Below are 14,967 nucleotides of genomic sequence, written 5' to 3' on the forward strand. Positions count from 1 at the left end.
ACGAAATAAACATTTGAAATATATGAGTTTGTATGTAATGTATGAATATAATATACAAGTTTCACTTTTTAAATGGAATTACTGAAATCAATCTACTTTTTTATGATATTCTAATTTTATGACCAGCACCTGTAGTTTCAGCGCCTGTCTCTATTTCAGGCAGGTTCTTATCTCTTGTCAGTGTCTCAGTTTTGCACAGCAACTGCTTGGAGAAAAGGTCTTTCCTGTATGACATAACTTCTTCTTTAACCTTAGCAACTTGCCTGGAGATGGCAAGTAACTTCCCTATTTTTCCAACCAAATCATTTTTCAGTAACTGCTTAATACATCTTCTCAATTTTGTCACATAGTTTTCAGCTTTTACCTTCACATCCTTAACTTTTTAGTACACATCTTATAACAATCACTTAATGATAAACATAGTATATAATAAATCATTAATCACCCAATAATTACTTAATACTGATTACAGCTAAAATCATTCTGCCTGGTGCGTATAATGTTTTTGATTTCTACTTTTACTTCGATGTTCAGCTTTTTTTATAACTCATAACAGACACATACACACAATCTCTGAATTAAAATCTTGAGCAGACTTTTACTGATTACATGTTCCCTTGATTGCCTGTCAGCGGTCTTAGCTGCGTCTCTACAGGTTACAGCATCGCCCTTTCATTGAGACTTTCTAGCCATATTGCGTGCGTGCAGCTTTGGACAAACTTCCTCATTTTGCCTCAGCTGCTGCAGTTTTGAAGAAGCACTTTTTATCAGACATGTAGAACAAGCAAAACATTCATCTGAAACACACTATTACAATGTTTATGTCATACATCCATTACTTGAATTTCTATGCTCAGTTGTCCCCATCAGGTCCCCACAAGGAGCAGCTGGTCCTCAAAAGTTAGTATATGTTAGGAAAATTGTCCCCACAATGCAGCAAATACAAGTACACACACACACACACACACACACTCCCCCTGCACACACAATCTCTTTATTAAAATCTTAAGCAACATCTTTTGGCTTGCACTGGCCGGACCGTGGGTTTGATCTCCACTCACTTTTCTTGACACTGGGTTTACTCCAGGTACTCCGGTTTTCTCCCACAAACCAAAACCGTGCATGTTAGGTTAATTGGTAACAATTATTGTCCCTAGGTGTGAGTGCATGGTTGTTTGTGTCTATGTGTCCCTGTCATGGACGTGCAACCTGTCCAGGGTGTCCTCTGCCTCTCGCACAGTGACTTCTGCTCCCAGTCACTCGGAAAGGAGAAGTGTGGAAAGAAAATGGATGGATTGATATCTATAACTTCATTAATATTTGTTTTCTTTTCCAATCAGATGGTCAAGAAGCAACACACTCCCACTTCTGTGTGTTGATGTTGTGTTTGGGGATATTTTGTGTCCTCCTGGTGGCCAGAATCATCACCGTCAGCCAGAGTGAGATCTTTTTCAACAAATGAAACTTTAATTATTTTAGGGTCATGCAAACACGTTAGGAGGCTCTACAATCTGAGAACTTTGTCTATAATTTTACGTCAGTCACTAGTTTCTTGGTTTTCAGCACCACTACAAGTCATTCTTGTAGTTGAACAGAAGTTCTTACCAATCATTCTTTATCAGAGGCCAACTAGTTCCATCAGGTGAGATAAAGAAAGTCAGGAGAACGAGACAAATTAAGTTATCAGAGGACAACGCTTCTGTGAAGAAACTAACCGTTCACCGCCCGGCTGTCTGACCGATGCTCTGTGTTTTTACATTCACAGTTAGTGCAAACCTCAGAGAGCAGACTGAGAAGATGAGAAGGTTGGAGAATCTGACTGAACTCTTAGTTTCTGAAAACAAACTCCTAAAGAATCAAACTGAGCAGCTGAGCAGAGAAAGAGACGACCTCAGCCACACGATGGAAGTCATCCTGACCTTTGACTCTTTTCCTGTGAAAGATTTCTGTCCCAACAAAAGTGAGTACTGTCCTGTGATGGCTTTAATCATTTAGGTTTTTATGTTACAGAAGATATAAAAAAACAAGAAAATATGTGGTAAATTCTGTGTGTGCAGTATGTTACATTTTTAACATTTGTTGTAATATTTACTGTTCATTTTTCAGTAAACCTAGAGTCAAACATTCAGTGATCTTATTGGTTCCTGGAGGATGTGTGTATCTCTACAGACAGTAACCTGAAGATGAATACTTCAGTCCACATTTTGCTAACAGCTCAGACAGAAAAGAACCAGAGAAAGAAAGTGTTTAAACACTCAACAGTAAACAGAGCATCTCTTCTTCTTCTGTGATGTTTTATGGCGGTTGGCAACAACGGAAGGTGTACATTACCGCCACCTACTGATATGGAGTGTGGTTCGTGATGGTCTATATATCTATGTGTCTATATATATTATATAAAAAAAACTATATACCTATACATATAAATATACTTACACACATACACAAACGCACTCGATTATATATACTTATACCCAACTTCGTATTCTACCCATCTATATCGTACACACATTCTCAAACACACATACTATAATCAAATTCTTTGAAATAATTTCGTTTTCTTTAAAAACCTAATAATTATCTGAATAGGTTTACTCCCCAAATTAACAGAGCATCTTCTGCTTCTTGTGTATTTTATTGGCGGTTGGCAACAAACATGAGGTGTGCATTACTGCCACCAACTGGTAAGGAGTATGGACTATAAAGCATTAACTAACATTAATATCCACCAACATCTGATTAGTGCTCTCTTTAACTATCCTGTCTGCCCTTTCATTGCTGGAGCAAACAGAGTATGGTTGCTTCAGAAGCTTAAAAACCAACCGGCTTAATTCAACCCAGCTGTGGGAAACAGAAACTCTGATCGCTGACAGCTGCAGTGATTGGTGCAACTATGGCAAGTAGTTGTATCACATAAGCAACACTTTGGAAAATACTGTGGCAACCCATTAACATTTATAGTTATTTATTTTCACACACTAGCACTCAGCTGGCTGAGAAGTTTGAATGTTTCACTTTGTGCTCATTTATTTTGTTTATTTGTTTATTTTTTCTCATCGGGAGGTTTTATTCAGAGCTGTGTTGCTATTATTTGGCATGAACTTTGGGTAAAATTATTGAAGCAAATGCTTCTTAACTTTTGTTTTATTTATATAGTAGTATTTCCTTAAAAGACATCCTTTTTGAATATTTTCAAGGCCTGTGGGTTATTCTTTAAACTTCAGCTTGGATAAAAAAAGACAGTAAAGTATGATTTTTTTATTTTATTGTTAATTTACCAGCTGACAAAGACTGCATTACTGCACATCACCTGCTGCCTTATCGGTATTTGTTTGGTGTTCTTTTGGCAGCAGTACATAATACATACCTGGTACTTACCTGCAATAATATTTGTGTTATTGAGCACCTAGTAGTCTGACAAAAACTTTGTTCTTTATATTTCAAAAGTGGATTTAGTTTCCATCTTTGACTTCATTGCATACAATAGAACTAGTTTCATAAATCTATTTCTCAGTAAACCGGTTTGTGCTCGATGTTCATCACAAAGATTTTACTAACAGAGAAGCTAGGAAGAGATTTTAAACAAGTCAATTATGATCCGGTCAAACTAAAACCCAGTTTATTTCTGATAAAACTTCACTTTCTGGCTTATACAATTAAAAATTAAATTGCACCAAATTCATAGACTTGACACTGAAGTATTGATTATAAAGAATATTAGTTGTTTTCTGTGAACAGCAGGAGTTTGAGGATACACCCCTGTGGTTCCCCGTTTCTGATTGGAAGCTGACAGATTTTAATGTTTAAGATCCTCATGACAGCAAGCAGCCTCTCTGAAGCCTCGACCTGAACAGTCTGACAGATAACTTATCTTTACATCTGAATATTAATCCTGTTTATTTTTCTGTCACTTTATTGTTCTTTTTTTTAAAACAGAGTGTCAGCTGCATCAGCTGTGTCAGGACCAGTGGATTCTGTTCCAGGGAAAGTGCTACTTCTTCTATAACGAAACCCATTGGAGGACCTGGGAACAAAGTCGGCAGTTTTGTCAGTATAAGTCTGCAGATATGGTTGTTGTTGACAATCTGCAGGAACAGGTGAGCTTCTGCACCAACATTACAACTTTAACTTTCAAAATGGTGATTTTTAAAATGATCGAGTTGCTTTTAGTTAAGTCTAAAACTATCCTGCATGTTTTCCTTGTTTCCTGATCCAACACGCCTGATTCAGAGGTTAAATCACCTCTTCATGTTCTGCAGAAGCCTGTTAATCACCCATTGATTCAAATCAGGTGTGTTGGATCAGAGGAACAAGGAAAACCTGCAGGATGGTGGCCCTGAGGACCAGGATTGGACACCCCTGGTATAAATGTTTGTGATGTTTTATTTTACAGGAATTTCTTGGTAATCGCACTAAGTTCTACCATGACAAATGGCATGGATTCTGGTTGGGATTACAGAGAATTAACAACACCTGGGTCTGGGTTGATGGACATGAAGACACTCTTGGGTAAAAGCTTTTCTGTTAAATACTAAAAATTAGGTTTCCAGTAGTGGACATTTTAAACTTTGTTACAGATGCAGCAACTTGATTTGTGAAAATATTGTTCTGTGCAGCTTCTATTTTTCTCTGATTTTTTTCTCTTAAGGTTTTGTGTTTACAAAACAGGTGCTAGCTGCTGGTTTTTTTCTTGTCTTTAATTAGCTGCAGCAGTAGATGGTTCTGCTGTTTTTGTCCTGATGTTTTTATTTTTCATTTGAAGGTTTTGGGAGAATCAGACCTACGATAATGATTATGGTCTGCTGCTTCCTGGGGCACCGCCCACACAGAGCTGGAGACCTGAAAGGTTACCAAGTCGTCAAAAGTTCATCTGTGAACAAGAAATCCTGCCCAAGTCCAATTAGTTAAAGGTGTTTCCTTTTCATTTCTGTATATATGTACCGTATTTTCCGGACTATAAGTCGCAGTTTTTTTCATAGTTTGGCCAGGGGTGCGACTTATACTCCAGTGCGACTTATTTGTGAAATTATTAACACATTATTACGGTACAGTATATCATTTCACATGTTATTTTCACACCAAACCGCAAGAGGGCACTCTAGGCCTGTGTTGATAATTTCAACACAGGCGGTAACCCCCCCCCCATTATTATTGACACAGGCGGTGACTTATAAAAACTACTGAGAAGGGCTCAACAAAAATGGCACCGAAAAGAAGATCATATTCTGCAGATTACAAGCTGCAAGTAGTAAAATATGCAGCCGAAAACGGTAATCGAGCAGCTGAAAGAATGTTTGGAGTTAGCGAGAAACTTGTGAGGGACTGGCGAAAAGCCGAGGTTAATCTTACTGAAATGAAGAAAACAAAAAAAGCCAATCGCGGGCTAAAAGCTAGGTGGCCACAGCTGGAGGAACGAGTTCGCATATGGGTGCTTGAACAACGTGCTGCCGGGAGAGGCTTGTCAACAGTGCAGTTGCGTCTCCACGCCCAGGTATTAGCCAAGGAGATAAATATAAATGACTTTGCAGGAACACCTTCTTGGTGTTATCACTTCATGCAACGCAATCGCCTCTCTATCAGAGCAAGGACAACGATGTCCCAAAAACTGCCAGCAGACTTCCAAGTCAAGGTCGACGGTTTCCGTGAGTTCATTGGATCAAAATTGCCACCAATGGTCATTTTCAAACGAAAAACCATGCCAAAAATCCAATCTCCCTCAGTTGCAGTCACCGTGAATGAGAAAGGGTGGATGGATCAAGAAATGATGAACTTATGGCTTACAAAGTGCTACGCTAAGCGTCCGGATGGCTTCTTTAAAGCACGCAAAGCTCTGCTTGTGATGGATAGCATGCGAGCGCACATCACACCACAGTTCAAAAATAAATTAAAAAAATTCAACTCCATACCTGCCATCATCCCTGGAGGTTTAACCAAAATACTCCAGCCACTTGATATCTCCGTGAATAGGAGCTTTAAGGCAGTCTTGCGTAACCTGTGGGAGCAGTGGATGATGGATGGAGAGCACAGCTTCACGGCAACCGGGAGAATGTGACACGGATGGTTAGGTAAACTTGTTAGCATGTTATTTATGCTATAGTTATCTGAATAACTCTTCATATGTTATGTTAACATACCAGGCACGTTCTCAGTTCATTGTTTGTGTTACGTAAGTTACGTAACGTTAGCATACAATTATTCAGCCTGTTGATGCCGCTATTCTATTTTTATTTTAAATTGCCTTTCAAGATGACGTGTTTGTTTTTGGTGTTGGATTTTATCAAATAAATTTCCCAAAAAATGCGACTTATACTCCAGTGCGACTTATATATGTCTTTTTTTTCTTTATTATGCATTTTATGGCTGGTGCGACTTATACTCCAGAGCGACTTATAGTCCGGAAAATACGGTGTATATATATATATATATATATATATATATATACACCGTATATATATATATCCTGCCCTCTTTGTTCCACTTCCACTCCAACCTCAGGTCCTCTTCCAGAACCCTGGGATCTTCAGGGTTCTGTTCAGTATCTCAGCTGTTCCTAGGACTGCGTTCTTCTGGACAGAGATCTCTGAGGTTGTTCATGGGATCTGTTGGAGCCACTCTTCCAGTTTGGGGGTCCGATGACCACTGGTACCACTGAGGCCTTGACTCTGATTCCTCTCTCAGCCCTTGGTGTTTCTCCAGCTTGATGTTCTGATGTTACAGTCTCTTGGACATCTACATCTATCACTGCTGCTTTCTTCTGAATCTTATCTATCACCAGAATGTCCGGTTGGTTAGCCATCAGCTGTTTGTCAGTCTGGACCTGGAGGTCCCACAGTATCTGAGCCCTGCTGTTCTCCACCACCTTAGCTGGAGTCTCCCACTGTGACTGTGGGACTTCCAGTCCAGACTTGGTCCAGATGTTCCTCCTCCATGGGGTATAATGCTTTTTATTAGTTGTAGGCAAGCCAAGCATGCCAAGAACTACTGTTGGCTGTGGTTTATACCAGCTGATTGGTTTCTGGGATGGTGTCAGTTGGGACACTTAGCAGTGATCTTCTGATTCACCTCATGTTCATTGTACCTCATCAATCTGTACGTTTTGATCCTAATTGTTGGAACACTGAATCCTAAGTTGTTTCTGAATCAGTCTGGATCTGTTTTCTATGGTTCCCACATCCTTCCCATATAGCCCCTCTGGCTTGCTTGTAAAGTAGCATTCTAACAGCGCCTCTGCCCTCATCCATGAATGGATTGTTCTAGTACCCGATTTCATCAGAATGGCCTGGTTCTCCAACATCTGATGCCTTTATTTTTATTTCTCGCAGTCATTATGTAACCAAGGTTGGCACACAGATTTTAACCCTGAAGCCCCCTGATCTTCCAACACCAAACATTAGATCAGTGGTCTCCAATCCTGGTCCTCAGAGCCTCCATCCTGCATGTTTTCCTTGTTCCTCTGCTCCAACACACCTGATTTGAATCAATGGGTGATTAACAGGCTTCTGCAGAACATGAAGAGGTGATTTAACCACTGAATCAGGAATTTAAGACAAGACAAAATAAACAACAGTGTGTGTTTATTAGGCTTTAAAGCTTTGAACCCCACCTTCTGTAAAGACAGTTGGAAATACTAAATGAAAATTATTTTTGACTGTTTATTGAGTATTTTGCTTCTTTATTGATAAACTGCAATACCAGTTTATGTACATAAAACCAAAAAGCCACATGAGAGACACATGAACGATCTTCCAGGATTAAAAATAATGTCAACCCTAACAAGTTAAGAAGCTATAATTTAAATTTCACAGTTTTAGTCAGTTTTATCGTAGAATATTCATATAAATTACATCAGAAAGTCTTTGAAATTTCCTAAACCTGAAACCTGCTAAAACTAAAAAGAGAGAAACAGAACACGATCAGGATGAACTAGTTGGATTTATCCTCGCAGCTGTTCAGGAACCACGGCACCACCACTGAATGTGGACCCTGCTGCACAAAGCCGACTTTGATCCAGAACCTTCAAATGGGAAACACCAACATCAGAACACGAGAAATAAGACCTGATTAAACAGAACACAAAAATCAGATCCTTGCCGATTGTTCCAGTTTTATCCTGATGTTCTTTTATTTTACTGATTGCTTTGAATGTTTTTTAAACCGTCTCGCCCCAACATATTTATTAAACCTTTATTTAATGAGGGAAATCACATTAAGATCATATTTCTTTATCGAGGAAGGCCTGGGCCTGAAATGTTTTTATCAGGTTGTGCTGCTTGGGTTTACAGTGCTTTTTAAATATAACCTTCAACAAATAAAAGCATGCTTTAAGTCTCTGTAACACAGACTGTTTTTCTTTTTTGGTGAAAATATCCATTTTTACAGAAAAAGTTATTTTAACTGTAATAAAAGCTTTGCTGACACAGATGATGCTTTGACCTTTCTTCTGAATTTAAGCTGCAAAACTTTTTGCATTGGTTAAAAGTTTGAATTATTAAACAGTTTCTCCTCTTTGTTGCATCATTTAAAGAAGGTTTATTCATATAAAGTGCATCAAGATGGATTTTCTTTGCTTCATTTGCACAAATGTAGATAAAACCGTAATAGAGTGTAGGCATAAAAGTAACCTTAGAAAACCAATACATGTCAAACTACAACATTACTATAAATTTTAAAGAACAGAATGAAACCTGAGGAAATGAAAGATATTTAAGTTTTAAAGAATCAGCCCAATATTTGGATAAAAACCTGTTGTTTGGTCTCAGGTCGTCTGTCAGTCTTTGGTTCATTCAGAGGAGAAAAACTTAAAACTTGTTTCGGTCAGAGATTAAAAACTAAACCTTCTGGGTCTGAATTATGCAGGAGAAAAGCTGCTGGGGATTTAAATTTAAATTAAATCAACAGAGCACATTCTGAAATCTTCTTTAGGATGTTTCATAAAGCTCTTACCCTGTAGAGTCATTCTGCCCATCAATCCAGATCCAGCTGTTGTCCACATCCTGAAGGCCCATCCAGTATTTGTAGATTTGGCTGTAGATGTACTCTGTGTAATTACTGACATACTTCTGTGAGTCAGAGCATCAAAAATTATCATTAAAACATCTCCCAGATTATTTTAAAGGTGTACGGTCAGAGTCGGAGCTCACCTGTTCCTGCAGATTATCAACAACAGTCAGTTCTGCTGTTGCGTTCTGGCAGAACCGATGGGTTCGTATTTTCTGAGGACGGTTCTCATCGTGAAGCAGGTCACACTTCTCCTGGAACTCAACCCAACTTTCCTGACACTGCTGGTTGTCTGTTTTCAGGAAAGAAGCAGAGAAATAAACAACAAAGACAAACATTTGCTCTTAATTTGATGTATTAAGATTGACGAATGAATTCAACAAGTTACAAGCTTGTTACAACGTATTATACGTATTATATGTTGCATGTTTTTTTATTTGAGCCTCTAGATGTCACCGTTTGAAACACATTATTAAAGATTTCTTATGAAGGACAGAAGAGACAAACTACGAGTCAAAGTGGGGCAGATATCTGAACTTTATAACAGGTGAAAATAATCAGTTTTCTTGTGCTTTGAATGTTTTGGTGTTCTTCATTTATATGGTTTGTTTTCAAGGTTTTTGTTTGTTTAGGTACCGATGAGAATAATATGTGCTCATCTGCTGAATTAACATTTAACACTGATACAGGATTTATTATAATATTCTCTCATTTTAAAAGATGACATCAGTCCAGCGTTTACTTTTGTCGGAGCAGAACTTGCTTAAAGGAACGCTGTCAGCGGTCAGAACGACTCGGAGGGTCCGGTTGAGGTCGTCTCTTTCTCTGCTCATCTGCTCCGTCTTGTTCTCCAAGTTTCTCACCTTCATCCTCTGTTCCCTGATGTCTGCGTCCTGTTTTATCATCACCACACTGACTGTGAACGAGAGGAGATGTCACATCAGTCAGACAAGCAGTCAGTGAGCGTCTGCAGGGTCATCAAGAAGTCCATGTTGTCTCTCTTCCCCTGACTCTTAGTGTCTCACCTGTTGGAAGTAGTTAGCTTTGGATAAAGACTGATTAGAAACTAGAACTGAAAACCCCACCAGTATCGGGTGCACAGGGTTGTGAATGGCTCACAGGGATTTTACCCAGCATGAAGTCAACTGAATTATTTTGCCACTGATGCGACCCGTTTGGTTTCTAACATGTCTAACTTTCCAAAGCCTGACCTTTCTCAGAATCTGGAGCCTCTTGAAATCTTTGCTTCATCTGAAAACAGTTGTAAGTTTGTTCTTTGAGAAAAAGAAACTCACTCCAGATGATGATGCTGACACTCGCCACCAGGAGGACACAAACTATCCCTAACGACACCGTCAGCTGCCGGAGGCTGGGGTGTGCTGCTCCTTTATCGGCTGCTTCTGAAGAGAAAACTTCTGTAAGTGTTGATTTTAATCATGTCCTTATAATCTATATAACTTTCTTTATTTCATTTTAAGACAAGACTCTAAAGTTAGTGCAAAGAATGATAACCTAACTCGTGCTGCCTGTTCATGTCTTGGAAATAAAACACATCTGTTATTATCATAATGTTAATATGATGATAAATCATAATTCCATCATTCTTTAGAAAATCTTTCACATTTCTTGATTTCCGTGTTACCCAGGAGTCTCTTACCTTTCATTATTTCTTGTGCATTTTCGTAAATCCCCTCAGTGCTGCTATCATCACCCATCATCAGAAAATAAAAACTGACACGTTCAAGATGCGACTCAGTAAAAGATCCCAGCAGCGATTTCTTCAGAAGCAAACTTTCCTCTGAGAGACTTCCGTTTAAATTCTGTGGAACAGGAAGAGCAAAGAGGGGCCGAGGCTGAACTGGTGTTTGTTTAAATCTGAATTTGTTTATGTAAAAGACGGTGGACACGTTAATTCAAACAAAATGTAAGAGTTTCAAAGTTATTCAAACTCATTTTCATCATGAAGCTCCTAGATATTACAGTGCAGTTAAATGAAAACGGTTTTCCTGATATTTGTCAACATAATGTCTGAATAAATTTAGCTCTGAAGTCTTTCTTCACAAGCAAACAGAACACGTAAAAAACAATTCAACTAGGAAATTGTACCAATTATTTATTTATTTTTTTTGGTGGAGAGGAATAAGGTAATTTTGAATTTCGTGTCATTAACACGTCTCTTTACAGATGTTCCAGATGTTCCCTCTGTGCAGCATCTCCATCAGTCTGTAAACATCTGGACCTGAGGTTGTCTGTTCAACAGTCCTGGATGGGAGCAGATGTTGTTCTAAAACCTGGAGGCACTAATGCACCCCCATACCATCAGAGAGGCAGGCTGACCTCAGAACAGTTCTCCTCTTTGGTCCAGAGGAGACACATCTGTTCACATCTGGCTTCTTCTTTGCCTGATAGAGCTTTAAGCAGCATTTGTGGACGGCACGGTGAACTGTGTTTACAGACAGTGTTCCAGAACCAGCCTTGACCTTTGACCTCAGAGCTTTCCACAGATTCTTTAGATTTGTTCATGTTTTTATGATCTGTAGATGATGGGATATTCAAAGTCTTTCCATTGAGGAACTTTATTCTGAAATTGTTCCACTATTTTTAGATAGTTATTTACACACTGTTGAACTTCTGCCCATCTTTAATTCTGGCAGATTCTTCCTCTCTAAAATGTTATTTCTACACCCGGTCCTCTCACTGACCTGTTGCCAGTTAATCCAGTTTGTTGTGAAAAGCTCCTCCAGCTGTTTCTTATTTGTACCACTGACTTTACAGCCTTTTCTTGCCTCTGGAACAACTTTTTGCAGACGTGTAGCTGCCATCAGATTCAAAATTACCTCTTTTTTCCCCCAAAATTTTTCCCGTTTCAGCATTTGATATGTTTACTATACTACACTGATAATAAAATATGTGTTTTCTCATCCATCCATCTTCTTCACAGGCTTCTCCTGTCGGGGTTTTGGGGCAGCTGGTGTCTGTCTCCAGCAGGCATCACAGGAAATATAGGTTTATGATACCTTTAAATCATTGCATTCTCTTTATATTTTACACAAAGTCCGAACTTTTTCAGTATTGGGTTTGTACATGAACCAATAACTCAGGTGCATCTATGTTTAACTTGTTTGTGTTTGCATTTCTGTGCCGTTTATAAAACATTTAAATTTAAACAAAAAACGATTCTGTATCTCTTTTGCTACTTCCTGTTTCTCACAATGACCGCTCACAGAATATGAACCTGCTGTGTGTGAGGTCTTCAGAAGTTTCACAACAACTTTGTTTGTCGTGAATTTGCTGCTTTAATCTTTGTTTATCATTTGTTTATCATTCTGAAAGCATATTATCATTTTACAAGTTTAGAATATGATTCTAAAAGTGACGACTGTCACTTCCCTGGAAGTGAGGATGAATTAAACCTTTACTGACACGCCTGCCTTCTTTCTTGCTCCTCTTTTTTTGTTTCTTCACACAAATATGATCTGCTGTCAGGAGAAGGTCAATATTTCACACATCGTCAGGCGGCTGGAAGTGATTTACATAAATCAGGGTGGGTTTCCTCTGCAGAATACCTGCATCAACACACAGAGACAGCACAGTTTCAGGGCTTTAAAAATCAGACAGATCTGTAAAATCCAGATTTCAGTAGTTCCTGTCAGACTCTGGGTTCCTACTGAAACTGAACAGGTTTGTTTGCTAAAACTCAACAGAAACTGACAGAAACTAAACAGTTCCATCAGTCAATACTTCACAAAATTAATCTTTATACTTGATCCTGTTTCAGATAAAACCTCATGAAGCAGCTAAAACTAAAGACAACAAGTGAACAAAACAGCATCAGTTTGGAGGATAATCAGCAGATTATAGTTTTTATATAGTTATATATAGTAGTTTTTTTTATAGTTTTTTTATTTTTTTACTTTTTACATTTTGTTTTTCTCTTTTGTCTGCTTTTTAGTTTTCATGGTAACTTCTGCTTTTTTCTGCAGATCGATGTGATTGGCTGGAAGCTTTTCATCCGTATCTTCTTCCTCTTCAGGTTCACTGCATGTTTTTACAATTCCTTCTTTATTTCGTCCCTTTAGAGTCACAGTGCAGAAACTTTATTTATAAAATTGACATATAAAGCTGTAATTCCTCACTGATTTTGAATAAATTACATTTTTCTTATATGTAAGTCTTCAGCAGACGTGTTTGCAGAGACTCTGAAACATGTTGGCTTGTCTAGTTTCATATTAAGGCCGTTTGATTTAAAAAAAGAAAATAGTTTTTGTGTAGCCAAAGTTTAATAACCTTCCTCACCTGCCCTCCTGCAGAAAAGCCCATCTAATAACGTTTATCCTCACAATCTTCATTTCTACTAAACTAAAACATGTCATGAAAGGTTGTTAGATGTCCAGATAAAAAAATTAAGTAATTTTAACCAAAAATCTGAGATGAAATCTTAGTTTTTAATCCTTTGTGTGTGCATCCCAAAGCCTCACAGTAGTTTATGATTATATAAGTAAGCAAATAAAGAATAAATTGTTCTGGTTAAAAGTTTAGATTTAGCAGGAGATATTAAAGCTAAAGGAGAATTATCCTCCTGTGTCTCAAGCTTTTGTTAGGTGTGCATTTTTAATTTCTCCTAAAAAAGTGACAATCAAAGTTTCTGAACAATTACTAACTCAAAAACTAAATTAATAAAAGTTAAAAACTCTAATGTAGAAAATGAAAGTAAGTGTCCCTGAATAAAATATGATGTCCGTTTGTGAGGACGCAGGACGCAGGAGGGTTAAAACAGACAACATTAATATTACATCTAGTCCTCGCTGTTTTAGATTTATTCACATTTTATATTAACAAACAAACAAGAAAATTTAGTCAAAAAGGATTAAAACTACTAAATACACAGGACAGGAGCTTCTGATGAAAGATAGCTTTTTGGTTACATATTCAGAATTGGCCTCTTTGTTTGCTAAATTTAATTATTTTTCTTATTTGCTACAACAATAAAATCAACCTCAGACAATGAGAATTAGTTTCTCGTTTTCCGCTTCACGCTTCTCACCATGACGTATGAAAAACCCGGCCCTCCTGCGGTCTTCATTGTGTTAAGAGGAAGAAGAAACTTCTGCTTGTTCTTCATGAAATAAAAAAAGTTTTTTTGTTTTTTTGACCACATCAGAACCAAATTTGCTTTGAGTCTGTTTAGTTTCCAACTCTCCGTGATGGAAGTGGATCGCAGTTCTTCGGTGATTTATGAAAACTTTCAGAGACGTCAAAATGGTAAGAGACTCCTGCGTCAATTTTTTACTGTGTGGCTCATAATAAAGGCTGAATTTTGATTTAATAACTAAGAAAAGCATTAGGATGAACCTGTTGGTTGTTAATTCTGTTTTCTTTCCTTTCAGCCTTCATAGAATATAAGATTATTGTACGGAAATGATTTACTGAAGGAACAGGAAGACTCTGTCAGAAGAGTTATTTTATTAGTTTAGCTGCCTGGACTCTCTTCTTCACCTCTTTACCACCGTTGACCCCAAGTCCTTGAAGTCCTGCACCTTTGTGACCTTTGACCTTGTAGCTTCACTGCTCCACCTGCCTCCACCTCCTGTTCCCTGTTCTCACCACAGTGTCGCGGCGATGAACCCAGTGTGAAGACTCATTTTGAAAAACAAACTAATTCATTAAACTAAAGAAATAAACAAAACAAAAAGCTGATGTGGCAGCAAACAAATAAAAATATAAACTAAATCAAAAACTAAAATTAGAACAGAGGAGGTTCTCAACATGGCGCCGTAGGAGTAGGTCGTGTCCGGGAGAGCTGGTGCAGGAATTTGCTAATAAATTTATTTAACCCCGCTAGACACGACAGCTCCAAATTTTAAGAGGCGTACTATCATAAGATGAGCATTAACAATTATTTTTTGAGACAGTCCGACGCGATGCCACGTAAAAAGAACCAAATCACTGATGCTCCCGAAGCGTGTGCAC

At 38.1% G+C, this 14,967-nt stretch overlaps 2 protein-coding genes across 3 annotated transcripts in view; both read left to right on the forward strand.

Moving 5' to 3' along the window:
* The window catches only part of LOC108229257 (oxidized low-density lipoprotein receptor 1), a 20,072-nt gene extending 13,786 nt beyond the window's left edge, over positions 1–6,286 (forward strand). Inside the window, exons 10-12 of one of the 2 annotated variants that reach the window (XM_037980544.1) lie at positions 3,937–4,097; positions 4,394–4,509; positions 4,763–6,286. In XM_037980544.1, the coding sequence (XP_037836472.1) occupies positions 3,937–4,097; positions 4,394–4,509; positions 4,763–4,904 (419 nt within the window). In that variant the 3' untranslated portion in view covers positions 4,905–6,286. The other variant, XM_037980546.1, reaches the window with a different exon arrangement.
* A 7,902-nt stretch (positions 6,287–14,188) lies between these two features.
* The window catches only part of LOC119617753 (oxidized low-density lipoprotein receptor 1-like), a 5,708-nt gene continuing 4,929 nt past the window's right edge, over positions 14,189–14,967 (forward strand). The window contains exon 1 of the mRNA XM_037980103.1: positions 14,189–14,259. Coding sequence (XP_037836031.1) covers positions 14,202–14,259 — 58 coding nt within the window. The 5' untranslated portion in view covers positions 14,189–14,201. The remainder of the gene's footprint in view (positions 14,260–14,967) is intronic.

Source organism: Kryptolebias marmoratus, linkage group LG16 (genome assembly GCF_001649575.2).
Source record: "Kryptolebias marmoratus isolate JLee-2015 linkage group LG16, ASM164957v2, whole genome shotgun sequence".
Taxonomy (NCBI): domain Eukaryota; kingdom Metazoa; phylum Chordata; class Actinopteri; order Cyprinodontiformes; family Rivulidae; genus Kryptolebias; species Kryptolebias marmoratus.